The sequence below is a fragment of the Pecten maximus genome, chromosome 7, assembly GCF_902652985.1.
Source record: "Pecten maximus chromosome 7, xPecMax1.1, whole genome shotgun sequence".
In the NCBI taxonomy this organism is placed as follows: Eukaryota; Metazoa; Mollusca; class Bivalvia; order Pectinida; family Pectinidae; genus Pecten; species Pecten maximus.
In genome coordinates this window covers 32,394,024-32,421,644 of record NC_047021.1, presented here as the reverse complement: position 1 = coordinate 32,421,644, position 27,621 = coordinate 32,394,024, and the positions used below count along the sequence as shown (strand labels likewise).

Below are 27,621 nucleotides of genomic sequence, written 5' to 3'. Positions count from 1 at the left end.
TGGGAGCTCTAAAATTTCTGCTTATAACTGAAATTAAATCGAACAGCAGTATGTTGGTACACCCAAATACCTCTCATTGACAACAATATACTGAAACTACAAATAGCTCAATTGTAATGTTGCAAATTGCCTTCACCACGACAAGCGCCAAAATAAGAATATTGCTAAACGAAGGTTACCACTAAAATATAAACATTTACAGCATATGTTGCATGACTGCAGATCTTTATTTTTCACTGTTTTTGTAGATGTGATTACATCCTCGACTGTAATGGCGTCCCACGCGAGTTTTCCGTGGAGGAGCAGGAGAGACTTGTCAGCAATGTCATCGAGCCAATGGCCTGTGACGGACTGCGGACAATCTGTATGGCTTATAAAGACTTTGTCATGGGTCAGTATCTCTATCCTTTGTCAATAGCGAAGTCAAAAAGTTGAGGGAAGGACAGAATTTCAAAAGATAAATCTTCTAAAGTAAAAGAACGTTAAAAGATTTTCCAAAAAAAATCCTTAAAATTAAGTGTTTATATGGAAAAGTACTTGAATTTTGTTCTAAAATAATCTGTATAAACTTGTCACAATATGTTTTGTTGAGCCCCTGATTATTTCTCTATTGTATTGATGTCTGCAGTTTCTGTTTGTCTCGGAGTGAAGGTTTGATGTCATGTGTGTATATATTGGTATTGATATATATTTATTTGTTATTTGAACCAACAGGAGGAGAGGCAGCTGAACATGAAGTAGCAATAGAGAAGGACCCAGACTGGGAGAACGAGGATGAAATCGTGTCTGGGCTTACCTGTATACTGATTGTGGGCATTGAGGACCCCGTCCGGCCAGAGGTAAGTGCTTCAGACCTCTTTATCTAATAAAACTTTGGCCCTTTAAAACAGAGCTGGATATGTCAAGTCTCAATTTTGGAGTAGAGCCATGCATTTAAAAAACACAAGAACTTGCCACTTTTGAGTGTGTCACTATAAGGTCAATATTGTCTCTTCATCCTGTTTGACTGAGGAAGCATTGAATTCTGTGGATGTGAATTTCTCTATCCTGATTGTGGATGCGAATTTCTCTATCCTAAATGTGGATGTGAATTTCTCTATCCTAAATGTGGATGTGAATCTCTCTATCCTGACTGGAAGTGAATTTCTCTATCCTGATTGTGGATGTGAATTTCTCTATCCTGACTGTGGAAGTGAATTTCTCTATCCTAATTGTGGATGTGAATTTCTCTATCCTAATTGTGGATGCGAATTTCTGTTTCCTGATTGTGGATGTGAATTTCTCTATCCTGACTGTGGAAGTGAATTTCTCTATCCTAATAGTGGATGTGAATTTCTCTTGCCTGATTGACTAATGAAGCATTGCATTCTGTGGATGTAAATTTCTCTATCCTGATTGTGGATGTGAATTTATCTATCCTGATTGTGGATGTGAATCTCTCCATCCTAATTGACTGACGAGGCCGGGTCCTATGACTTTCTGGTCTTGCGCTTAACTGATCATGCAAAGTTTTCTCTAGCCAAGCAAGAATAGTGCGGCTAGTATTTACTAGGGTTACAAGACACTATAATTGTTCGCAACTTCAGCTTGATATGGAGGATAATTTTACAAAATCTCCATGTGTTGGAAAGTAATTCTTTTGGAAAAATATACTTTTAAAAAATTCTGACTTCATTTCTGATCCGTACAGGTACCAATGGCTATCAAGAAATGTCAGCGGTCTGGTATCACAGTGAGAATGGTGACAGGTGACAACGTCAATACTGCTCGGTCCATAGCCACAAAGTGTGGTATCCTGAAACCTGGGGAGGAATTCCTCGTCATGGAGGGCAGGGAGTTCAACAAGCGTATCAGGGACCATAATGGCGAGGTAGGTTTGTGAGGCCAAACCTTGTTACTGCATAAATAGTTCTTTTTTTTTTAACGTTGATTAAAGATTCTTGTTAAAGGAATTCTGAGTATTGGTCATTCTTTATCTTGGTCAAACATTGTTAAGCTTATCACCGAATAAAAAACCAGGTGTATCTTGCAAAATCATAGTGATTGTTGCCATTTATTATTCCCCTACAGGGTAAACCAAGGGACTAATATAGGTTTCCTCTCCTTCCATTTTGTATGTACGTACGTACATATGTATGTAATGCCATAGTGTATCAACACTCTTCAACGGCTTTATTCCTTTAGAGATTTTGATCAAACTTCATACATATCAAAGCAGGTAAGGGAAATATACTAAGTGAGGTTTCCTTAAAACCTTGATGTTGTAATTTTGTTATCAGGTGAGTCAGGAGCTACTGGACAAGGTGTGGCCGAAATTGAGGGTGCTTGCCCGGTCATCTCCACAGGACAAATACGTCCTCGTCAAAGGCATCATCGACAGTAAGATCTCGTCAAACAGAGAAGTGGTGGCAGTCACGGGTGATGGCACCAATGACGGTCCCGCTCTCAAAAAGGCTGATGTTGGCTTCGCTATGGTATGTCTCTAATTTTCCATCTATTCTATCTTTAAAAAAACATGGCTGTTGTTCAATTCAATAAAAAATCTAACAGTTGAATAATTGAAATACTTGTGTTTATATATATGCATATGCTCCTATTAAGAGTGCTTAATACAATACAATATGCAGAATTTTCTAAGACCTATACACTGATTATTCATTACAGATTTTCATTATCAAGGTTTCTACATTGAACGACAGACAAGTCATATTCTGATCACTCCTAATTGTAGTCTTGACTTTTTATACAGGGCTTGTCGGGTACAGATGTAGCGAAGGAAGCATCGGACATCATTCTGACAGACGACAACTTCACAAGTATCGTCAAGGCTGTGATGTGGGGCAGAAACGTATACGACAGCATTGCTAAGTTCCTCCAATTCCAGCTCACTGTCAATGTTGTCGCTGTCCTTGTGGCATTTTTCGGTGCCTGTATCATCAATGTAAGTCATATCGCACTCTACCACGATCGTAACATTTATTTCATATGTTTGTACCTATATGAATGAATTTTCAGAAAGTAACATGGCAACATGATTGAGAATGGGGAATAATCTTGATATGGATTTTGGACCCTATACAGTTGAACGATGGTACATAAACTTAAATATATTTATTATACTATGTCTTCATACCCTCAGATGGTTCGGGTTAAAACCAAGTATATTGTAAAATATATCCTCTATTTTGGCATAGTCTGTTGCCAACATGGATTTACCAAGACATTTTGGACAGAGTTCCTTCATTGTGGGATCTGTGTCAACACATATATCTCTATTTCTATTTTGTTATCTACTCCTGACCTCTTCCATTGACAAAAATCACCACCTCCTGGTGACCACGCCATCATTTCACTCATAAACATCATTCATTGAACTCTCTGATTTTTTTGATAGTCTGTTTTGTATTAATTATTATATTTTGTTGCCTGTTGTCATATAAGAAGAATTTCTGATAAAATGTGAAGTTTTTGTTTGTTTTGGGCGGCAGTGATAATTATTCTTTTCATTCCTCTCACAGGACAGTCCACTGAAGGCCATCCAGATGTTGTGGGTTAACCTTATCATGGACACGCTGGCATCCCTTGCTCTCGCCACTGAGCTGCCCAGCGAGGAACTGCTCAACAGACGTCCCTACGGTCGCACAAAAGCCCTTATCTCCAGAACCATGACAAAAAATATCATTGGTCACGCGATCTACCAGCTAATAGTTATCTTTACTATTCTGTTTGCAGGTAGGTGAATCATGATGCTCTTTTTATTTTTAGAGTAAAAAAAGAGATTTTCACAAGTCGTAATGTTAGTACATTGTATGTCCAAGTCTGTGAAACATTGTTATACTGTCAATTTTTGTCTGCAGACTTTTGTCATTTGGGTAAGGTATTGAATGGTGGGGAAGATGAAAACGAAACATAATTTTGAAAAAATAATGTTGACAAGCTAGGGATGGCTTTTGAAATATATTTTTCTATAGATTTGCAAGAATGATATCTAGTCATGTTTTAGCTACGTTTGACAGTGTTTCTTGACATACAGACTCTTTGACAGTGTTTCTTGACATACAGACTCTTTGACAGTGTTTCTTGACATACAGACTCTTTGACAGTGTTTCTTGACATACAGCCTGTTTGACAGTGTTTCTTGACATACAGACTGTTTGACAGTGTTTCTTGACATACAGACTCTTTGACAGTGTTTCTTGACATACAGACTCTTTGACAGTGTTTCTTGACATACAGACTCTTTGACAGTGTTTCTTGACATACAGACTGTTAGACAGTGTTTCTTGACATACAGACTCTTTGACAGTGTTTCTTGACATACAGACTGTTTGACAGTGTTTCTTGACATACAGACTCTTTGACAGTGTTTCTTGACATACAGACTCTTTGACAGTGTTTCTTGACATACAGACTCTTCGACAGTGTTTCTTGACATACAGACTGAGGATAATTTATAACCTATATTGAGAACTTTTTTGACATTCTTATTAACATTATTTTGATTTTCCTATAGTTAGATAATGTAGATAAAATGACTAATACATTCTCCCTTGTTTTTCCCATGATTCAGGAGCTGATTTATTTGGTATCGACGATGGTCGGGGAGGGTCACTTCACGCACCCCCCACCCAGCATTTCACATTGATTTTCAACACATTTGTAATGATGACTCTTTGTAATGAAATAAATGCTCGAAAAATTCATGGGCAGCGTAACATTATAGAGGGTTTAAGACGGAACCCAGTATTCATTGGTATCTGGATTGGAACTTTCGTTTCTCAGGTAAGGGGAAGCCACTCTCAGATTTGATCTTCAGATGTAATTTCAAAGATCAAAACACTCTACTAAAAGTATCTGTTAGCATGCCGATGTTGAAACTAATTGTTTCAAGCGCAAGCAGAACTCTTTTACAGTTTTCATTTGACCAGAATTAGCCTTTTTTATTAGTTTTATGTCACATTTCATAATGACTATCTAAGGTAACTTGGTGTCATACGATTGTCTAAGGTAACTTGGTGTCATGCGATTGTCTACGGTAACTTGATGTCATACGATTGTCTAAGGTAACTTGATGTCATACGATTGTCTAAGGTAACTTGGTGTCATACGATTGTCTAAGGTAACTTGGTGTCATACGATTGTCTAAGGTAACTTGGTGTCATATGATTGTCTAAGGTAACTTGATGTCATGTGATTGTCTAAGGTAACTTGATGTCATATGATTGTCTAAGGTAACTTGATGTCATATGATTGTCTAAGGTAACTTGATGTCATGTGATTGTCTAAGGTAACTTGATGTCATATGATTGTCTAAGGTAACTTGATGTCATATGATTGTCTAAGGTAACTTGATGTCATACGATTGTCTAAGGTAACGTGTCATATGATTGTCTAAGGTAACGTGGTGTCATGCGATTGTCTAAGGTAACTTGATGTCATATGATTGTCTAAGGTAACTTGATGTCATACGATTGTCTAAGGTAACTTGATGTCATACGATTGTCTATGGTAACTTGGTGTCATGTGATTGTCTAAGGTAACTTAGTGTCATATGATTGTCTAAGGTAACTTGATGTCATGTGATTGTCTAAGGTAACTTGATGTCATATGATTGTCTAAGGTAACTTGATGTCATATGATTGTCTAAGGTAACTTGATGTCATACGATTGTCTAAGGTAACGTGTCATATGATTGTCTAAGGTAACGTGGTGTCATGCGATTGTCTAAGGTAACTTGATGTCATATGATTGTCTAAGGTAACTTGATGTCATACGATTGTCTAAGGTAACTTGATGTCATACGATTGTCTATGGTAACTTGGTGTCATATGATTGTCTAAGGTAACTTGGTGTCATATGATTGTCTATGGTAACTTGGTGTCATATGATTGTCTAAGGTAACTTGATGTCATGTGATTGTCTATGGTAACTTGGTGTCATGCGATTGTCTAAGGTAACTTGATGACATACGATTGTCTAAGGTAACTTGCTGTCATACGATTGTCTAAGGTAACTTGATGTCATGTAATTGTCTAAGGTAACTTGATATCATGCGATTGTCTAAGGTAACTTGATGTCATATGATTGTCTAAGGTAACTTGGTGTCATATGATTGTCTAAGGTAACTTGCTGTCATACGATTGTCTAAGGTAACTTGGTGTCATATGATTGTCTAAGGTAACTTGGTGTCATACGATTGTCTAAGGTAACTTGCTGTCATACGATTGTCTAAGGTAACGTGTCATATGATTGTCTATGGTAACTTGATGTCATGTGATTGTCTAAGGTAACTTGATGTCATATGATTGTCTAAGGTAACTTGGTGTCATATGATTGTCTATGGTAACTTGATGTCATGTAATTGTCTACAGTAACTTGATGTCATACGATTGTCTAAGGTAACTTGGTGTCATGCGATTGTCTAAGGTAACTTGGTGTCATGTAATTGTCTACAGTAACTTGATGTCATACGATTGTCTAAGGTAACTTGGTGTCATATGATTGTCTAAGGTAACTTGATGTCATACGATTGTCTAAGGTAACTTGATGTCATACGATTGTCTACGGTAACTTGATATCATGCGATTCATTGCAATATATTGACTTAAAATGTTCTCCTGAAGTATTGTTTTAAATCAGCATTGTTTTCCCTATTTACAGATAATTATAACTCAGTTTGGAGGATATGCATTTAAAACCAAAGGTCTTTCTATAGACCAATGGCTGTGGTGTGTGTTCTTGGGAGTCGGTGTTCTACTATGGGGGCAGGTAAGGTCCACATAATTACTTCATTGCCCAACATGAAATATATAATCTTCAAATGTTCAAAATTTTAATTTTCTAAAGCATTAAAAGTTTAGCACTTCACAAAATTTCTTAAAATATTTTCTGTCTTATTTAAAAAAAAAAAAAATTTTCTTAAAAAATGATCCCATATTTTCAGTCTGGAAGCTTATACCTTATCAGTTTGTCTGCTATAGTGTTGTTAAAACGTATGTTTAAGTTATTATTTAGGGAATACATTTAATTTATTACAATACCTCTCTCATACAGATAATCACCACAGTTCCAACTCATAAGCTGCCCAAACACCTGTTCAGCTGGGGCTCCCATCCCCCAGTTCCGGACCGCCACGATTTGTCGGATGGTCCTGAAAGCAATGCTCAGGAAATGGACGTGGGTGGACGTCGCGGCCAGATCCTCTGGGTCCGTGGACTCACTCGACTACAACAGCAGGTAAGTGTCGCTGCTTGTAACTATTGTCTTAGTCCAAGCAATACACCAGAGACACACAATTGCTGCAAATCCTTTGTTCGTCCTTTATTTTCACCCAAATTGAAGCTAATTTCACTGATTTTGTGTTTGATGATGTCAACACTACCAAGTAACTTTCAAATTATCATACCGTATATACGCTACATATTATAATGCTTTACATTATTCAAGAAAATACATATTCAGTGTCAGGATACAGGATGGAATCTTATCAAAAAGAAAAAAAGAAATTAATTTGAAATGTGAATAATTTAATCCGTAAAAAATTATGAAAGTTGAAACATAGCAATATGACATTTTGCAGCTATTAACTTATGCAGTGACTCTTGTCTCTTTTAAGATTAACAAAATGAATATGTTGAAGTTTAATTTTACTTAAAAATATATACCATGCATCCGTGTGAACCTAATAAGGTTATTTCAACAATACTAATTTTAATGGAATGGTTTGCCTATTTTCTTCTAACTAGAATTTTGAACTTATATATTAAAAATGTAGATAGAATTAATTTTGTTTTGAATTGAACTTTTTAGTTTCTATAACATTTTTGCATTTAGAGTAGTATACAAAATGATATGCTCTATGCATCCTCTATAAAATTGTTTCTTTTGGGTGAAATGATTTAAATGTGAATTTGTGTGTTGATGTTGCTGTATATATGTACTCAGAATCCATACGTATGTGTATTTTGTATACTAACCCGTTTATTTGTAGGTTTTTAGTGTCTATTATTTGACTGGTTTCGTAGTGATCCCTGTAGGTGGTAGTTTAGTGTTGGTGTTCAGATTGTTGGTATATACTTGGCTATAAACCTACTCCACCTCATAGCTGTCACCCTTCCCTTCTTTGTCTTTTTGTTTTCCTTTTTAATCTCCAAGCTATATGTGTTTTGTTGGCATTATACCATACCCCCCCGCCGCCGCCCTGAGCTTCCCACCTCATCGCTACTGTGGTTCTGTGACGCTGTTGTATATGTAAACCTGACGATCGCTGCGAGCCTCACGGAGTGCTACAGTGCGATTTCCTTGCCCTCTGTGTCCAGTGTATATTAGTGTATCCTGATTGTAGCTGCGGTAATCTGGTTGTAGGCTGTCTGCTGACTCGTGTACATCTCTGTCCCAGCACGGCTGATCAGTACATGTGGTCTGCATTGTACCTTCTTACCCGTTATTTGCTACACAAGCAAATAGCAAACAAAATTGGATCATCGTCGTGTTTTCAGTTTCCTCCAATTTTTTTTTTTTTTTTTCTTACATTATTTTTCTGAAAGCCAAATTTTAATCTCTTTCTTCCTTTGACAGCTGCGAGTAGTGAGAGCGTTTAAAAGCACGCTGGAAGACCTCGAAGAAAAACGTAGCATACACAGTTTCCACAGTTTGCACAGCTTGCGTAGTTCGCGAAGTCATCAGGGCCCGCGCCCAATTTGTGAGGAAGCGATCAACAACCATGAGAGATCGTTTCGCATCAAGACCAAATCATCTGACATACCCTCCCCACGGTCCCCACTTTCACCTCTGGATGCTACCTTCAAAACGAAAAGCCACTCCTTTGAAAATGTCCCCCTTGTTTCCAAACAGCCATCTCCTCTTCTTGCCCCTACTAACCCTGCCCATAAACAGTCGCCCCCAAAGACATTCAGTCATTCCGATGTTAAAAGTATTACAGAGACATCTATATAGTTATGGTGTATAGTCGTGTTTAATTATTTCATTCCCGCCTTATATGACTAGAGGAGTCCTCCTTTTAATCTTTCATTGGGCAGGGAATTTCGGTTGCTATAAGGAAATTTGAACTACCCATTATTTCTGTTAAACTGTATGAAAGGATTTGTTTGTTGATAATGAATTTCTGAGATTCTTTATATGAATTTCAAAAAAAAAAAAACCATATGGAGACATATCTGTATAGTAGTTAAGTGGAATATTGATGTTCGTTCATGTAAAAAGTTATCTCCCCTTCCAGTGTAGAGACTAATTATCTCCCCTTACTACCAGTGTCAAAAACCACAATTGGAATGATAGCTAGCTAGTTTATAGTAGAGGCCTTTCATTAAACATTGTGTAAATATCTAACAAGAAATTGACAAAATGATTGTTAAGAAAAATTTGTTGATATTTGAGAGAATGTTTCAGACTTACCCACCCACAGCCCACCACTATCCTGTCCAAAACTCTTATAATCTGATATGTGCCATTGTGCAATACACATCTTGAGTGTGGAGAATTGTATAAACATGTAATTCACATTCCTATATTAGATCAGGACTCTTTGTGGTGTAGAGATTTTTTCCATTACAATATTGTGAAGTGTGAATGAGTTTCTTGTTGTTTTGTTCATAGTAAGGGAAAATGATGACATGTAGTGGTTTTACATTTCTCTATTTAACGGGAATAAAAAGTTGGAAATTGTTGTTGTATTTTAATAAGTTGTATATACAGTATGTGTACTGTTTACAATGAAGAGGTTTTTTTATATAATCTATTGTCACTATTCATTACTCTGTAAATATGTATATATAGTGAGAAATGAAACCTCTGATTGGTTGACACTTTTTTATGGTTTAATATCGGTACAAACTCATGCTTTATCACCTTTTTTCGTGCTTAGGAATCAGCTCAACTCTAATCTATATATCTAATATAAGACATTCTTTTTACAAGTCTTGGGATAAGGCTAATAAAACTACTAAATAAATGAAAGAGAAAACCCACTCCGTCTTGAAATTTTATATTCAGTAATAGCTAAGTCTAGATATTGGAGATTAAATGATAGAAACTAGATACAGCTTGTTAGTATAGGGTATTTGTTTATTTGAAGTCTTGGTTTCCTATATTGTGTAGGAAAACATATATTCAGTTGTTATAGCACTAACTTCTTTCTGCAAACTTTCTTTTGAGTTATTCAGTTATATACTTTCAGAGTTTCTGTTGTTTATTTTAAATCTGGTCTTGTACTAGGAAAGGAAACACGTATTTAACAGGATTGTCTGATACTTATCCAACTTTCTCTGACTTTTCTACTCTCTAACACTCCCAGTCCTCAGTTTGACCTTTGCTCCCTTTGAGCTGTAGAAGGTTGAATGTCCGGTTGTCCGTGGTGAATTTGTAGGCGGGTTTCAAACTTACTGTGTAGATCTGGATGTTTTACTTGACAGACTTGTATGTGGACAGGATTGTGTGTAATCTGTAGACTGTGATGTCCAGGTGGAGGATACTAAACAAGAATTTACTGGGTGTACAAACTCCCAGCGATGAATACATTCCATCTTTTGTGATTTCCGTGTTGATAGTGATCTAGTGTGTTCCTGTAAATATATTGTAGTCTTATGTTGTGTTTCTGATTTTTGATTTCAGATTCGTGTTGTCAATGCTTTCCGCATGGGCTTAGATGCACGCTATGACAGTCATAGTATGTCGTCCATTCACAGTTTCCACTCTTTGCAAACAAAGGGGATTCGTAAACCTGTATCCCACCCTTCCTCCCCAGACGTGGACGGAGGCCAATCAGAATCGCAGTTGTGATCATGTTCCGATTTACGTTTAAACTTTCTGTATATTGTATAGTATTATTTTGTTACATCAAGAGGAAGCTCCTCTTGATTTTACATGTCAGCACTTATATACTTCTCAACACTAATGTTTTGAAAAAAAACAAGACAAAAGAGTATGTGATCACTACCGCCTCCTGCACCATACTTTGTGTCCCACCAACGACTATGACTGGTAACAGCACCAAAACCGGTCCATTTGCATCCATATCCATGTCTGTTACTATAGCAACCTTTTTTTATTTTCTATGTATTTTTTCGTATATGTGCTTTGTTCGTTATTATGGTCAAGTGGTTATTGTATATTAATCATGTTAATCATGTTCAAGTTCTGGAAGATTTATCTGGAAGATTTATCTGGAAATAACACTTCAATTCCAATATTTCAGATAAAAGGTGTTTTTTCTTGTTTTTCCCCCCGTTTTTATGTCGTTTAAATGCTGAGAACATGTAAGATACAGACTTGGAAAATAATCTATTTTACTGTCAGTTGACCTGCAGTTGTGTTTTTTAAAACTTAACCCTAATGTCTGCCCAGTTTATTTTGTACCATTGTCAAACCTGCTATAGATATCTTTTTCTTTGTCTGGGGAAATATACGTACTTTATTTCAGCACATCCTACAAACCGTGCTAGGGTCTATACCACCCAAACTCCCTATAAAAGTTCCCTCATTCATGTTATGTGAACCGTCTTTCTCCAAACGTAAATTTTCTTTATCAGTTCCATGAGTCCATGTTCAAAATTATCATCACATAGCTGTTTTTGTATCCACAAAATATATATAAAATAAAAAAGGTATGAACAAAACAATTTGCTGATGTTTTGTTTAAACCTTCAGTGTAATGCTGTGTAAATGATTTCCTATTTGTTAATCGGCTATATGTGTATAACATGTGCATTGCATTTACTCCTAAAATTATCAATAGCCATTATTATTAATTAATATGGCTTTGTATATAATGTACAGCAAGATCACAAACGACAGTTATCTCCCTTACAGAACCATGTAGTGTAGACCTTCATTTGTCTGGGATCATGTAACTATATGGAGACTGACATCGTATCATTTCCCTCAGGTTTGCTTTAACTGCTTGAAGGTGTCGACTTGCAATGTTGTCCATGTTGTTTTTTTATTCAGTTCGATGTACATATCTTTGAAAAAAAGTCATTTTAGTTTTCTATACTTGCGTTAAATACTTTTTATATTAATATAATATTATTAACTATCTCAAACGTTTTGAGAGTGTAATAAGAAGTGCATATATTCCTAAAGCTAATTTTATATTTTTGAATATTAAAACCAAAGATTGTGTAGGCCCAAACCATAGCTGGAGCGTCATTAGACCGTTTGTCAAGGTATGGTGGGTTAGGGGCATTAGAGGGGATAGCTAATACATGTCAATGGGTAGGGGGAGATGGCTATATCGAAATTAAAGGATGGTAGCGAGAGTGATGAATTTTGAACAAATTACTTTGTAGATATGTTGGCTCTGTTTTGTTCAGTCATTATTTATGCAATAATTTTGGTAGTTATTGTATGTTATTGTATTTCCATATCATTTTACCAAGTTTTCTGTTTTGATACAAAGATGACAAAAGATGGAGTGTAACACATGAGGAGTCTTCTTGACATTTGTTGGAAGGGATATGAAAAGGGATTTCATTTAGACAGCTACGTGGAAATACACCTGCCTGTTTTAACTTAGCTCTCCCATGGAATAAATTTGTTGAATTATCAGTTGTAGTATTTCTCATACTAGGTCAGTGTTTGGACGAGTGTTTTGAAATCTATTTGGTAGGATCCCTGAAATTGATGAAGTTATCAGGACTATTATATAGGGTAGGGATCGGTTATTTCTATTACATATCTGGCTCAAAAGGATTCGGTAAGTTATCTTTGACTTGCTTTTTGTAGAACGAACAATTTCTCTGGTATTTGAATTATAGGTATTGATTTGACAATTCTTTTGGTAGTATATAATAATAGATGTTGACATTGTTAAATTGTTGGTAGTGTGAATGTTGAAATATTTATTATAATGAGCTGGTAGTTAATTGATTAATGGTCAGGAAGAAATTTCCATCTTTAAATTCTATTTTCTTCAAAAGTTTCAAACGAATGATTCTGTGTCAACTGTGAGTAGGGTTCCTACCTCTATGAATTATCTCTCTTTCGAAACATTTTGAAATGATGTTTGTTCCCTTTTCCAAAGGCGTCCTTCATCCTGCTTGGTTACAGTGAAATTTAAAACTATATATATCTGACAATCTATTTCTTATTGGAAACATTTAGAAGAAAAATATGAATATTAAAGTTTGGAATTCTCCATGAGAATGTGTCTATTGGGTCCAGGTTAGTCACAGTAAATGCTATGATTTATCTTTGCTTATATATTCATGAAAATCTCGTTCAAGTTAATTTTCTTAATGCCCCGGGGACTATATTACAGCAAAATTGTGTGATCGAAATTCTGCACTTATACTTTTGTATCGGACCTTAAAAATTGTTTTATAATTTATTTTGATTAGTTTACTCTTTAAGTTAATTTTTTAAAGTAAGTACTGTTATTATTTTTTAGCTGTCAGATTATTTAAACAACCATATCGACTACAAAGACTGGCTCATAAATAAATGATAGATACTGTTACGATTTTTACAATTCTCTATCAGTTAGAAAGATCACCATGATAATTAGAAAGTTTGAAAGATTAGGGGAAGCTATAAGACTGATGTGCGCACGATTAATGATAGCAATAAAGCAGTATTTACTGTTGTGTATATGGATAGCATGGTGTTGACTCTACAACATTTGTAAATAGCTTTTTGTTTGGTTCCAGTACTCCATTGTCTTAATGAAAGAATATCTTCTGTAATTAACGGGTATCGAGTAAAGAGATTTTACCAGCAATTACCAGAGTAAGAGATTTTATATTCAATTACCAGGTTGAGAGATTTTTACCTATAATTACAAGGGTTAAAGATTAATTTTCAGATTTTGGTTAACAGATTTTACCTATAATTGTCAGATTTTACTGGAGATTTATAAAATAAAATAAAAATACCTGTAATTACCTAAAACGTTAAGTGAATTCACCTGTAATTGTCCGAGTACAATATCTTACCTGTAATTATCGAAGTAAAGGTAATTAACATTAAAATTTTGATTAAAAGAGCTAATTTACAGTGTACAAGAGGTCTATCTATAATTACACATTTTAAAAGACTGGAGTTAAAAACATCTGTTGTGAGAAACAACCGTAGTTTACAGGTGTAGGAGGAGACATATAGTGATCATTTGTAAGAAATCTAGAGCACAAATTTTGTATGAATGAATTTTTACAGTTTTTTATGACAATATTGGCTGTATGTGTTTTCATCATTGTTGACATGGTAATTGTTTCCTGGCAATGGTGTCCATGGGAACCATTGACCTTGACAGATTGACCTAGTTTTTCATACCTCTATATTTATATAGTATGGAGTTCCTTCTCCAAAGTTTGGTAGTGTTTGTATATGTGTGTTTATGTATATATATATATATGCTAAAACAGGGGAGGTAAGTGTGTGTGTGTATGTAAGAATCGTGAATAGTGATATATTTGTTCTATATTTATTTGTAAAAAAGCATAATGAAATGTTGATAACCTAAATATGTACATATTTTGAATTTCTATGAATATATTTGAATATTTTAGTTAATAGGTAATATCCCCTACAGGTCTAAGTTGATAGTAGAAAATTAGAATATTTGGTTTTGACTGTTATCACAATTTTTGTATGACATTAACATCAGGTACACAAAATATAGTAATTAATAGTATTTAGATGAACATAGACTTATTTGTTTGACAGTAGTAATTTAGAAAAATGTACAATGTTTCGATATTTAGTTAATTTTTGTCCATTGACATAAGATTGCCACTTTTTATTCATTTTCTTTACATCATGATTTCCAAATGTCATAGGAATTCAGAAATTAAATGAAATAGTCCTAAATATAACTATATACCAGTATGAACAATTCGCCTCAGTTTAAATGTTCACATAATTCAGTGATAAATTTCGTAACCCTCAACAGACTGAAGATACTGCCTATATCCCTAGTATTAGCCATTTGCCTCGATGTTCTCAGTGGTTTTCGCTTGTCCATAAAGTGTGGGTGCTACAACAGAAAAAAATGAAAATATATTTAACAGTTAATATGAGGGAACAAACAGGGCCGGGTATATTTTCTAATCTGAGCTTTTGATAAAGTGATTTCTTTGAATGAAAGTGAAATATATGGTGCGGGAAAGAACAGTTTTGTCATTAGGCTAATTAATGTGTTGTTTACAGCCAGGTGAATGCCATAGGTCAATTGTATTATGAATTGTATGGTTTTTTTATTATTCTGACTTTTTTAACACTTATATTGGACGGAATGTGGGTGATACTTTGCCAATTATACCAACTTATTTGTATAGTACTTAAGTTAGTTGATTTTAGATTTGTAATCTTTATCATGACAAGATATGGTTTGTAGAGTAACTATAGGAACATGTTTTGGCATTATTGAAACTAACATTGATACTAGTTACAGATATAATTACCTGGAGTAAATTAACCCCTTATATGTCAGATAGTCTTAAATTCAAAAAAACAAATGTGTATATTTTCGGACTCTTAAAACTTTTATTATCAAAATGTTCATTATCTCATGCATTTGCATGAAGTGCTGGAGACCAAACAAATCGTCTTCTCCAATATTGATTATTACCAATTTTTTCAATTTTATTGTATGTAGTCTAAATATAACCCTGAGAAATTTCTAGATGAAGTTATATTGTCAAAAGGATTTTTTTTTTTTTTTTCCCTTATGTTTATCTCTTTCATTTGACATTGAAAGGAATGATGACGTTATCATAGCATAAAAAAGAAGAGAAAGAGGAAGATCTATACACATGTTTTACTGAATTTGATGTAATAGTTAGCTGCCACCTCCCTACCTAAATTGTGTGTACATATATGTCAGTAATGTGTGGGTCCTGTTTTGAGTACAAATTTGATGATATTACATAGCTTGTACTGTATATGACAGAGTGAAGATACCGACACACTTAATGGGCTTTTAATCTGAAATAAAATCTTATGTCAACAAAAAATTTGCCTGAGTTGAATTTTCTGTTTGTATGTACTTCTGAGCTGCAAATTGGAAATTTTGAGGGGAAAAAATCCTTAAAGCTTCGACAAAATTACATTGTAGAAAAATTATTTAATATGATGAATGTATGATTGAGAATCAATGATATAGTAAATGAATACTTTTCAATTTCAGAATGTTTGTAAACTTGTTTGCTTTTAAATTTTTTTTTTTTTTTTTTTTTACGTAGCTTGGTTACCAGATTTCCAAAATGCAATGATGAATGTCATGTGTGTCTTATATACATTGTATATACATTGTGTACAGATTTGTTTTCAGAAAATGGAAGAAAGAAGACATAGTATTTAGATCTTCAAACAATTTAAACTCTCACAAAAAGTTTACTGCTGGTGACATTTCATGCTTGCCCGAAATATTGATATTTGAAATTGCTTAAATTTTCTATTGTAAATGTTTTGTCGGATTTTAAATTTCAAACTGGATGACAGTAGATCATATGAATACCTGTGATTAACGCATGTGGTGTTATATATGTATAAATTTGTGTATATATTGTTGATATTTTGGGAATGCTTGAATGTCAGTGACAAGTTCGTTTCCATGGTTACATGGTCATCATTCATTCATTTAGCATTACAAGAATTCTAAACAGTTATGTTGCTAAGGGAAATTATTTTAACTTTGTGTCAAAATACCGGATGGAAATGTTTCATTACCTGCATTCATTTTCTATAAAGTGAAAATATTATCGTTCACATTTCCAACCAAGATGATTCACCTACCTACATAATGTACCTAGTGGAGACCAACTTGCATTCATTATATTTTCACAAACATTGATGTCTTAATCAGATGATTTTTCCAGCTTAGAAGATTTCGAACAAAGGTAGACAATTCAACATGGTGCATGGAAATCTTGGAGTTATGTAAATGTCAAGTTGGTATTTCACCCTTTTATATATATATTTTTTTTAAGAAACTGGCCCTGTCCCATTTTTTTCTTGATTAACTATCCTATTGATGGATTTGAATCTTGCAATCATTGTGAACTTTGACCCCATCTGTCCATGTGTTCTAGGTATCGTCTCCACTGCAAGTCTCCTAAACTTTGAGGCACATGATATTTGTGTGTAAAATTTGCCCCAATTGTTTTTCCCAACCAGTGCATTAATGTTAAAGAGACAATCTGTGGAAAGTTCTGTTCAACAGAAACACTCACCACCTCCATCGTAATGTTTGCTTTTATTCACAAAATGCAACTTTTTTATACCTCTGCACGATCAAACACCCAGAACACTTTTTCTTGACAGGAGTTGGAAAAAAAAGAATTGAGAGTAAACAGGAAGAAATTTTGTTTATCTAATTTAATGCCTTGATATAATTCTTTGTATATAGGAAACTAGAAAATGGTTAATGTGTCGAAAACCTGAGGGTTGTGTCATTATCTCTTTGAAATGAGCGTTTATATACAAAAAAATGCCTCCGATATATAAATTTAAATGAAGCTAGTTTATGTGAGATTCCAAATATCTGGAAATCCGATCTATTACCGCAGCACAGTCGTAGCATGATATATGAAGCATGGGCTTATTTTCCCCAAAATTGCAACCAAGTTTTAATTCATTTTGCAACATGCTTATTTTCATTTTTTTTTTTTTTTTATTTTGCATGTACATTAGCAACTTTTTCATTTTGACTACCTCCAGAAAAAAAAGTTTTTGCATGTATGATATTTGAAATGTGAGCTAGTCATTTTCCTCTTAATTTGTAACATTGTATCTAGTTATGATAAAAAATATCAATCATCAACTAGTTATATTTATTCATTAACCGTAAAAAAAAAAAAAAAATACCAGTTTTATAGTTTATAGAAATGTTCAAAGAACTATCGTAACGTGACACCTATATTACTAATGAATTTATGCCCCAAGGCTTGCCTTTAGTGTAATTGTGTCTTTGTCCACTTGTTGTCGTCTAACTGTTGTGTATTTTTTTCTGTTTTCAGATACGTGTTGTAAACGCTTTCCAAATGGACTTAGATTCTACACACTTCGACAGCTATGATAAGCGTAGCCGACCCTCTGTTATAAGTCTTCAGTCGTTGCAAAATGCCCAGAAAGGGGGCGTGTCCAAAAAGCCTGTTCTTGCGAGCTCTCCTGAGGTAGAGGAAAAGTCGGCCCGCCCTTGGCTAGGTCGACAAGAAAGTATTCCTTATGCTGATGACTGATTCTGCTAAGCTATTTTTAGATATTTGAGTTGTAGTCAGTTTGTGTTTTGCTCTACTGTGAATGCAGGCTTTGTCTGAATCAACTTGTGCTTGTTGTCATTTCTCTTTTACCATGGAGTCTTCTAGTTCACATTTTTACAATTCGACACACGACACTGCACTGTACACTTAGCGACTAGCAGTTCACAATAACGAACCGGTCAAACTGAAATGTTGTTGTTACACTACCAATACAACCAGAATTGGTCTTTTTCTTTTGTTCATATGAAAATCCTAATTTGTTTTCTGATAATGTAATTTCAAGTTCTGCAATGCTGTTCAGTTAGATATATAAACAGATTTGTAGGATTTGCAAATTGTTTAGACATTTTTATCTAAAATTATAAAATGTAAAATACATTGTAGGACAGTGTGTAATAAAGGGATGATTGAAATCCATCTAGATACATGTAAATCCATTGAAGAATATCATCATGACACTGGAAGACAGAATGGTGGATAGTTCTCAAAAGACATATTGTTTTAGAAACGACTTGTAAAACCAAAAAAGTGTTCTTGTAATGTGTTATATGGTACTAATCATATTTCGTATGATACCTTTAACACTTCAAAGTTAGTAAATTGATTCATATTACGATCAAACTAGAACAAGTTTAAATTGAAGGTTTTTATAAATTTTGGTTTCTATTAAATTACTATAGTACCATCCTATATTGGTTCAAGTGGTTAAGGTGCCAGACACTTTATCACTAGCCCTCCACCTCTGGGTTGCGAGTTCGAAACCTACATGGGGCAGTTGCCAGGTACTGACTGTAGGCCGGTGGTTTTTCTCCGGGTACTCCGGCTTTCCTCCACCTCCAAAACCTGGCACGTCCTTAAATGAACCTGGCTGTTAATAGGACGTTAAACAAAAACAAACCAAACCAATCAATATTAATATCATACTATGCAAGCAACATTTTACTTCTCATCCACAGTGAATAAGTGTTTTCAATTCTAACATCTTGCATTCACAGTAGACCTTTGGTACACATATTGAAAACTAATGGTTGCTGTCGACTGGTCCTGCCAGTTTTTACATTATACTTTTTTTTTTTTTTTTTTTTATGTAAATAAATATGACTTACAATACCTTTCAATAGATATCTTTTACTGTGTTTTATGTTGCTCATCCTTTTAGTTCGGTGCATATGTTCACTTTGAATTTCAAACCATATTTATCACAAATTGGGTGTCTGGTGATGTTTTAGCTAAATTACACTTTCAGTATTATGATAATACGTTCAATAACCCTACTGATCTCAGAATGCTATTGTGTTGTGGATTTGTCACTCATCAGAACTTTGTGTATCCAAGTTAGCTTGGTAAGCAATCCAACTTAAGGCAGTTTTTACTACTCACTATATACCAGAGCGAAGATGAGACCATATATCAAGCCATCAACAGAAGAAAACCAGATTTCATTATTTTTTTTTATTTTTTTTTTTTTTAAGTTGAAAATGGAAAGTTTAGACATGATATTAATATTCAATGAACAAATATTCCTTCCTCTCTCCTTGTAGAGTTACCTCCCTTGCAAGTAGATTGGTTTAACCTCTCCTTGACCTTGTCTGTCCATTCATCGCTTCTGTTCCCAACAAGTGACATATTGGAGCAAAGCCAAAAACATCCCACAGCTTGATCAAACTTTAGGTTTAAAATTGTCCTGTACAAAGTATAGTAACAATAATTTTGGCCAGATTTGGTCGTGAAAATTGATCTGAATTTTTAATTTGTGTACCATCTAGTGCATTGAATATTTATCACTGGTGATGGGTTTGGATTGTCACAGGATATGGTTAAAAATGAACAAATCCTTATTATAATGCTCTTTTCTGCAGAGATGATATTGATTTACTGGATTTTGAAATGAACTATCATTGGTCGATAGTTTTAATTATGTCCCTTTAAAAACAAATAGGAAGCATTTATTTTCATACTTGTAAATAGTTGTTTTTTTCACCAGTATTATTTTTAAGATGTTGCAAAAGACCTATATAAAACCAGACTTGAATGAGTGTTATGTGTAGTGGTGTGAGCAACCATCAGTTTTCAATTTTTTTTATTTTTTTTCCTCTCGCTGTCTTTGCTTCAATTATAACTAAAATCTATATTTGTCTGTACCCGTTTCTCTATTGTATATTTTCTCAATTTTCAATCTTGCATATTTTTGTGATTTTTTGTTTACACCACAGTAAATGCATTTAATTTTAAAACGACACAAGTTTTGATGTTTTATATTTTTGCAATCTTTTACGACTAGCATTTTGTTTAGTAAAGTGAAAACCTCAGGGCTAGAAATGCAGTTGTAGTGACTTGAAGCTGTATCGATTGGACACGAGCACCAGTTAGGGAAAAAGTGTATACAAAATATGATAAATAATCAAAGAATCATTGATTGAATTGAAGTCATGAGCTCAAATACGCGGGGCACTTGATTAAAATACTCGGATACATGTCACCATTATAATTTTGTTCAGTTATTCATGATCATTGTGAAAACATTGTCACCCATACATGAATAAACTACCACCAAATCCTGATGATATCAGATTAAAACAAGACACAAATACATTCAGTATTGTGCAAAATAATGCATTTTGTGAAGGACAAGTTACGTGGATTAAATACCTACAACTGATAACTAGTGTGAGAAGGCAGGGAGCTAATTTCTTCGTCCTTCCTTCTATCGATCATTATGATAGGTAGCTGTTCACTTATACTATGTGCAATAATTATTTTGCTCTATATTTAAATCGCTACTTCCAACACCACTAAGGAAATAGGCCCATAATAAATGATTTTTAATCGGACCACTTTATGTAGATATTTTTGGCATGAATATTTCTTTTCTCCACCTCTCTTATTAGCTCTGTGGGAAGTAGACAATTTATAGTCCTTTCTAAATCAGACTCACACTTTCACTATCCCAACTTTTTATACCTCCTTTATCAACATAAACAAAAACAATGAATTTCCTGATGCAACTGTTGTATGTTATTGGGAAAAAAAGTTGAAAATAATATACTACATGTATTAATATCATATCTGCTAATGAGTGAAAACTTGATACGTTCAGTTGATGTCATCTTTCAAAATTAGAAATTTTTGGGAATTCAGTACTTTTTGTTGCTTAAACATCATATTGAAACCTAATGTACTGTTATCAACTCAGTTTTAAGGATATCTTTTCTCAAAATAATTATTTTTTGAAAATTTCCAATGTGAAACCAAAATTTGCAGATTACCAATTTAATTGAAATTAACTCCATTCCAAAACTGGAGATTTGAGAGGTATATCATATGTTCATATTTTTTTCATAGATTATCTAAAACCTGAGCATCAAAAATTCATTGTTTACTCGATGTTAGAGCTTTCACATTTGAACTTTATATGACCAACTCTTTTGGCTTGTAGATTCTGTCATACATATCAGCAGTTATCATACTCTCCATCTGTATTCATTTTACACATTCATATTTTAATTCTGCATGTTACAATATATTCTTTTCTAAAAAAATTATATTTCTGGAAAAATATCTTGTTGATATAAATTTGAATTCTTTACAGGAGTTTAATATTTTTCAATACTTGTACTGAGAATCGTTAATTGTAAATTTGCAGAATTAAAATAAAAGTACACATCAAAGATGAGCCCCATTCATATGCTATAAGAATTGAAGCTTAAATGAATTTCCCTTACAAAACAATAAATTGGGAGAATTTGTTTTAGTGAAAATATATCTTTCCAGCTGGCCAAAAAATAAAGGGAGAAAATTTGTTTTAGTCGAGTATCATTTGTGCTGTCAAAAAATAAGGAAGGGGAGATAATTTTAGTTGAACATATTCCCTGCCGATAAAACTAAAGATGGGAAGATAATTTTAGTTGAATATTTTCCCTGCCGTCAAAAAAAAAAAATAAGGGGAGATAATTAGTTTAAGTCGTATCGTGTCCTATTTACTTTGATGTTGACAAATATATACATACATGTATATGCAAAGTAATATCTTTTAGTTGACCATTCTAGCATATGAGTGGGGCAACTCAACCATTGTCATGTAAAGTTGTTCATTGAATTAATCAGACAATGAAATTGAGAGTCAAGGTTAAATACACTTTTAATTCCAGTAATTAATCATCAAATAATTTTCAGTTAATTCATTGGGAACATTCAATGTTTCAGATATCAGGATAGGTATACAATTAACTTGTCTCTTTAAACTTCAAAGTTCATAGAAATTTTCATATACATTATATTATCCTTATTTGAAAAGTAAATTAGACATTTAACTATGGTAAAGTTCTAAATGTTTCTTATCTTTAATTTATCTTGTAGATATGAATGGGCCAAAGGATATGAACAACTTGGAGGGTTAAGAGCTAAAAATCCATGGGACAGTTTCATCTCATTTTGTCTTCTTTAAAGAGTGGTAGAGTGTAGATTTTCTCCTTTCTGGTAAAGAATGAAAACATATTATTGTAGAGAGATATTTGTGTAACAGTAGGAAAATTAGGAAGTTCTCCACACTTTTGTGTGAAGTTCTGGACTTAGAAGAGCAGCTTCTCTACATTGGAGGTTACATCATTTTGATAGATTAGGCAATCCACAGTTTTCTACATATCATGTCAACTATCAACCCCGTATTCCACCTACGTCAACTAACCATCATTTCATATTGTTATAGATACATTCATGTAAAACTGGTAATTTGATTCATGGTGGTAATGAACGCCATTTGTGTCATCTTATATAAATTTATGTACATGAAATATGCTCATCTCTCATATTTGGAACATTGTATACAAGTATTATCACATCGATTAGCTTGTCATCTAATCTTAAAGTTCATTATCTAAAAAAAAAAATGGAGCTCACAAAAACATCGAGGAAACGGTTTGCTTGTGTTTTCTTTCAAAATTTGCAATACACAATATGATTGTTTGTATATGAATATCCTTAATTTTGAAAGTTAATGATGAAGTTACCTATCTGAGAGTAGAGTATTTCATATAAATATGCAGGGACGTAATTGTTGTTCCTTATCATTAGCGGAGGAAGATCTTGTTTTACTAAGTCAGACGGAGAATTCATTTAATCAGAGAAAGTGGAAATAGAGGTTTGGCTATAGTTGATGTCTGGTGTGTATGCAGTACTGAAATAGTGTATTCAGTTAATACTTATGAAAATTGAATATCTACACAGTATGTACGCTGAAAAGTGAGATGAGTCTTGAAAAATGTGATCTTGGAAAAAAAGTAGAAAGCCTCTGTCCTGAATTAAGGATGGAAGTTCTTCACAGAATTGGAGAAGTCCTAGAAAAGAATAGACATAACTGCTTTGTTGAGTAATAAAGTGTACATAAATAAATATATATATATATACATACAAAATTTCTTGTAGTACTACAGGAGGGTGTTTTCACATTAGTGTGAAAACTATTTTATTGATATTATGTTGAAGATGTTATGTGGTAAGCGTTGAAAAGGTTTGATTAAGGCTAGACCTGTAGTGAAATAGTTATTTGATCTATTGAAAGATCACTTATTATAATTTCATGGACTTTTCATCAAATGTTTAAGCTTAAACAATTATGAACTCTTCACATAATGAGGAATTTGTGTGTTTGAAAAAAAAAAGTTTGTAAATATGTACATGTATGAAAACGGACTTTGAACAATAAACATGTTATAGTACATGAATATTAATTCAATGTGCTTTTATATAATAAATATATAAATAATGTGTTCATATACATAACGTTGTTACATTGATGACGTGTCGTCCCTTTTCATTTGTTGGTTATTTAGATATCGTTTATGTGTTTGTTAGGTTTATATAAATATGGTTTTGTATATAATTCATATAGAGAACAAGAGAGGTTATGTTGATCTTTGATAATAGTTAATTGTCATACATCTACTTACAACTATTGTCAATCGGTGTTAATATTGTTCTTGGTAGCAAATGTTTTACCAAGGGGTATTATGTACAGAGAAAATTTATTGAATATATTTAAGTTCAAATAATGAATTTTCAATTTTGAGTTTTCTTGGTAGGACTGTTAGCTTTTTGTTGAGCAGAGTACTGTCCCTTGTCTTATTTGAATATAGCCCTCCTTTTTAGTTTCTTCGCCCAGTCATGTTTTTATCCAGAATAGTTTCATCGCAGACATAAAAAACAACAAAGAAAGAAAAACTGTTATTCAAGTGAAAATTGTCAGAACATACCTCAAGATTTTGTATGCTAATATTGACGGCTTGCTATTAATTGTTAATTAGATCATTGGATGCAGTCTGCAATATTTATTTCTTACATCATTATTACGCAGCTTTGGAGTGTATGCAAGTCCAGGAACAATGCATATGTGAATATTTAGAGTACATTTTAGGTAAACAAATCTACCCTTAACAGGCCTACTATGCTGTCCTAGATAATCACAGAGATCTGATTACACTGGATGTTTTATAGTGTCAAGTCAGAAAAGCTTCATGATATTTGTCCAAGGGGGTAGAGAACAGTGTATTTCAGTATTTGTAAAAAATATATTCATAAATATATTATATATTATATATCCACCCATTTTCCAAGCCTGATGGCCTCCATATCCATTCCCTATCACCAATATGGTGTGTTTATATACGTTTTGTTTTTTATTTGATGCGAGAGTAATTTTATTGAGTGTAGCCGCAATTAATTTCTATTATAAGTGATTATAGGAACAGAAATGTTCACAGTTAAATGGAGAGATTTGTAATTGTGCTTTGTGTGGAGATTGGGAGTTGCCTCCCTTGTCACATGAGTTATCTACCCTTACTCCATCCCCCTTATTGCTGAGTTTACTTGTACACAGGGGCATTTTTGTTTGTGATCATCAACATCATATGATTATTGCAACATCATTATGATAGAAACACTATATACAATTTATTAGACAGAACATAAGAAAATTCCTGCATCTAAACAACACTATTATTAACAGGGGAGAGGCAATTTTTTTCTCAGATAATGGAAATTAAAAAAACAAAAAAAACTGGCATATACATTGGAAAATAAACATATGATATAAATGAATACAATGAATACTACTGATGAAAACAGAAAATGTGCATAAAATTATTGTTGACAGCACTGACTATTACCAATGTCCGACCCACACACCATGTGAGAGTTGTCTATCTTTGTTTTTCGGGGTTTATAAACAGAAACTTAAAACACTATAAATAGATATTTATATTTCTGTTTAGGGATTGTTGCAGCGATTTGTAAGATGAAATGTTTTATAATATAGATATAGTTGTAGATATATATTGATGTTATGTGTGCATGCTAACCCTATCATGATTTTGTAAACTCAGTGAATTTATTATTAAAGCAAAGAATTTTTTAATTGTTACTTCTTTCTCTTTGTATGTCAGCATAATTAGACAACAAATATGGCATTGATTGTTTCAAATGAAGTAAAATCAAGATCAACACAAAATAATATTTGCAGTTAAATCTGCATCGAGGGGCAATTGCACGTTCCATGCTACACAGTTCACAATAAATGCTAAAGGACAGCAGTCAATGCTCCAAAGAATGGGTAAAAATATTGACAAAACTTTAGTATTTGCATCAGAAAAAAATATATGTATTAAAAATGATCTGGAAAAGAGAGGAATTCAGTATCGTTATAGAGGTTCTATGATCTAGTTGGTATGGAGGTTGTATGATCTAGTTGGTATGGAGGTTCTATGGTCTAGTTGGTATGGAGGTTCTATGATCTAGTTGGTATGGAGGTTCAATGATCTAGTTGGTATGGAGGTTCTATGATCTAGTTGGTATGGAGGTTCTATGATCTAGTTGGTATGGAGGTTCTATGATCTAGTTGGTATGGAGGTTCTATGATCTAGTTGGTATGGGGTTCTATGGTCTAGTTGGTATGGAGGTTCTATGATCTAGTTGGTATGGAGGTTCTATGACCTAGTTGGTATGGAGGTTCTATGATCTAGTTGGTATGGAGGTTCTATGATCTAGTTGGTATGGAGGTTCTATGATCTAGTTGGTATGGAGGTTCTATGATCTAGTTGGTATGGAGGTTCTATGATCTAGTTGGTATGTAGGTTCTATGATCTAGTTGGTATGGAGGTTCTATGATGTAGTTGGTATGGAGGTTCTATGGTCTAGTTGGTATGGAGGTTCTATAGTCTAGTTGGTATGGAGGTTGTATGATCTAGTTGGTATTGAGGTTCTATGATCTAGTTGGTATGGAGGTTACATGATCTAGTTGGTATGGAGGTTGTATGATCTAGTTGGTATGGAGGTTCTATGATCTAGTTGGTATGGAGGTTCTATGATCTAGTTGGTATGGAGGTTCAATTGTCTAGTTGGTATGGAGGTTCTATGATCTAGTTGGTATGGAGGTTCTATGATCTAGTTGGTATGGAGGTTCTATGGTCTAGTTGGTATGGAGGTTCTATGATCTAGTTGGTATGGAGGTTCTATGATCTAGTTGGTATGGAGGTTCTATGATCTAGTTGGTATGGAGGTTCTATTGGTCTAGTTGGTATGAAGGTTGTATGATCTAGTTGGTATGGAGGTTCTATGGTCTAGTTGGTATGGAGGTTATATGATCTAGTTGGTATGGAGGTCTATGATCTAGTTGGTATGGAGGTTCTATGGTCTAGTTGGTATGGAGGTTCTATGGTCTAGTTGGTATGGAGGTTCTATGATCTAGTTGGTATGGAGGTTCTATGATCTAGTTGGTATGGAGGTTCTATGATCTAGTTGGTATGGAGGTTCTATGATCTAGTTGGTATGGAGGTTGAATTGTCTAGTTGGTATGGAGGTTGTATGGTCTAGTTGGTATGGAGGTTATATGGTCTAGTTGGTATGGAGGTTCTATGATCTAGTTGGTATGGAGGTTCTATGGTCTAGTTGGTATGGAGGTTCTATGGTCTAGTTGGTATGGAGGTTCTATGATCTAGTTGGTATGGAGGTTCTATGATCTAGTTGGTATGGAGGTGCTATGATCTAGTTGGTATGGATGTTCTATATGGTCTAGTTGGTATGGAGGTTATATGGTCTAGTTGGTATGGAGGTTCTATGATCTAGTTGGTATGGAGGTTCTATGATCTAGTTGGTATGGAGGTTCTATGATATAGTTGGTATGGAGGTTCTATATGGTCTAGTTGGTATGGAGGTTCTATGATCTAGTTGGTATGGAGGTTCTATATGGTCTAGTTGGTATGGAGGTTCTATATGGTCTAGTTGGTATGGAGGTTCTATATGGTCTAGTTGGTATGGAGGTTCTATGATCTAGTTGGTATGGAGGTTCTATGATCTAGTTGGTATGGAGGTTCTATGATCTAGTTGGTATGGAGGTTCTATGATCTAGTTGGTATGG

The 27,621-nt window shown here is 34.0% G+C and overlaps 1 protein-coding gene across 9 annotated transcripts in view; it reads left to right on the top strand.

Moving 5' to 3' along the window:
• The window catches only part of LOC117330606 (plasma membrane calcium-transporting ATPase 2-like), a 172,651-nt gene extending 147,022 nt beyond the window's left edge, over positions 1-25,629 (top strand). For 7 of the 9 annotated variants that reach the window (XM_033889029.1, XM_033889023.1, XM_033889028.1 and 4 more), the window contains 11 exons: positions 249-391; positions 715-839; positions 1,691-1,870; positions 2,280-2,474; positions 2,750-2,941; positions 3,519-3,732; positions 4,571-4,782; positions 6,661-6,768; positions 7,054-7,236; positions 17,973-18,159; positions 22,572-25,629. In XM_033889029.1, coding sequence (XP_033744920.1) covers positions 249-391; positions 715-839; positions 1,691-1,870; positions 2,280-2,474; positions 2,750-2,941; positions 3,519-3,732; positions 4,571-4,782; positions 6,661-6,768; positions 7,054-7,236; positions 17,973-18,159; positions 22,572-22,612 — 1,780 coding nt within the window. In that variant the 3' untranslated portion in view covers positions 22,613-25,629. Of the gene's footprint in view, positions 1-248; positions 392-714; positions 840-1,690; positions 1,871-2,279; positions 2,475-2,749; positions 2,942-3,518; positions 3,733-4,570; positions 4,783-6,660; positions 6,769-7,053; positions 7,237-10,629; positions 15,971-17,972; positions 18,160-22,571 lie in introns of those variants that run through there. The other 2 variants (XM_033889031.1, XM_033889030.1) reach the window with 2 other exon arrangements.
• The last annotated feature ends 1,992 nt before the right edge of the window (positions 25,630-27,621 follow it).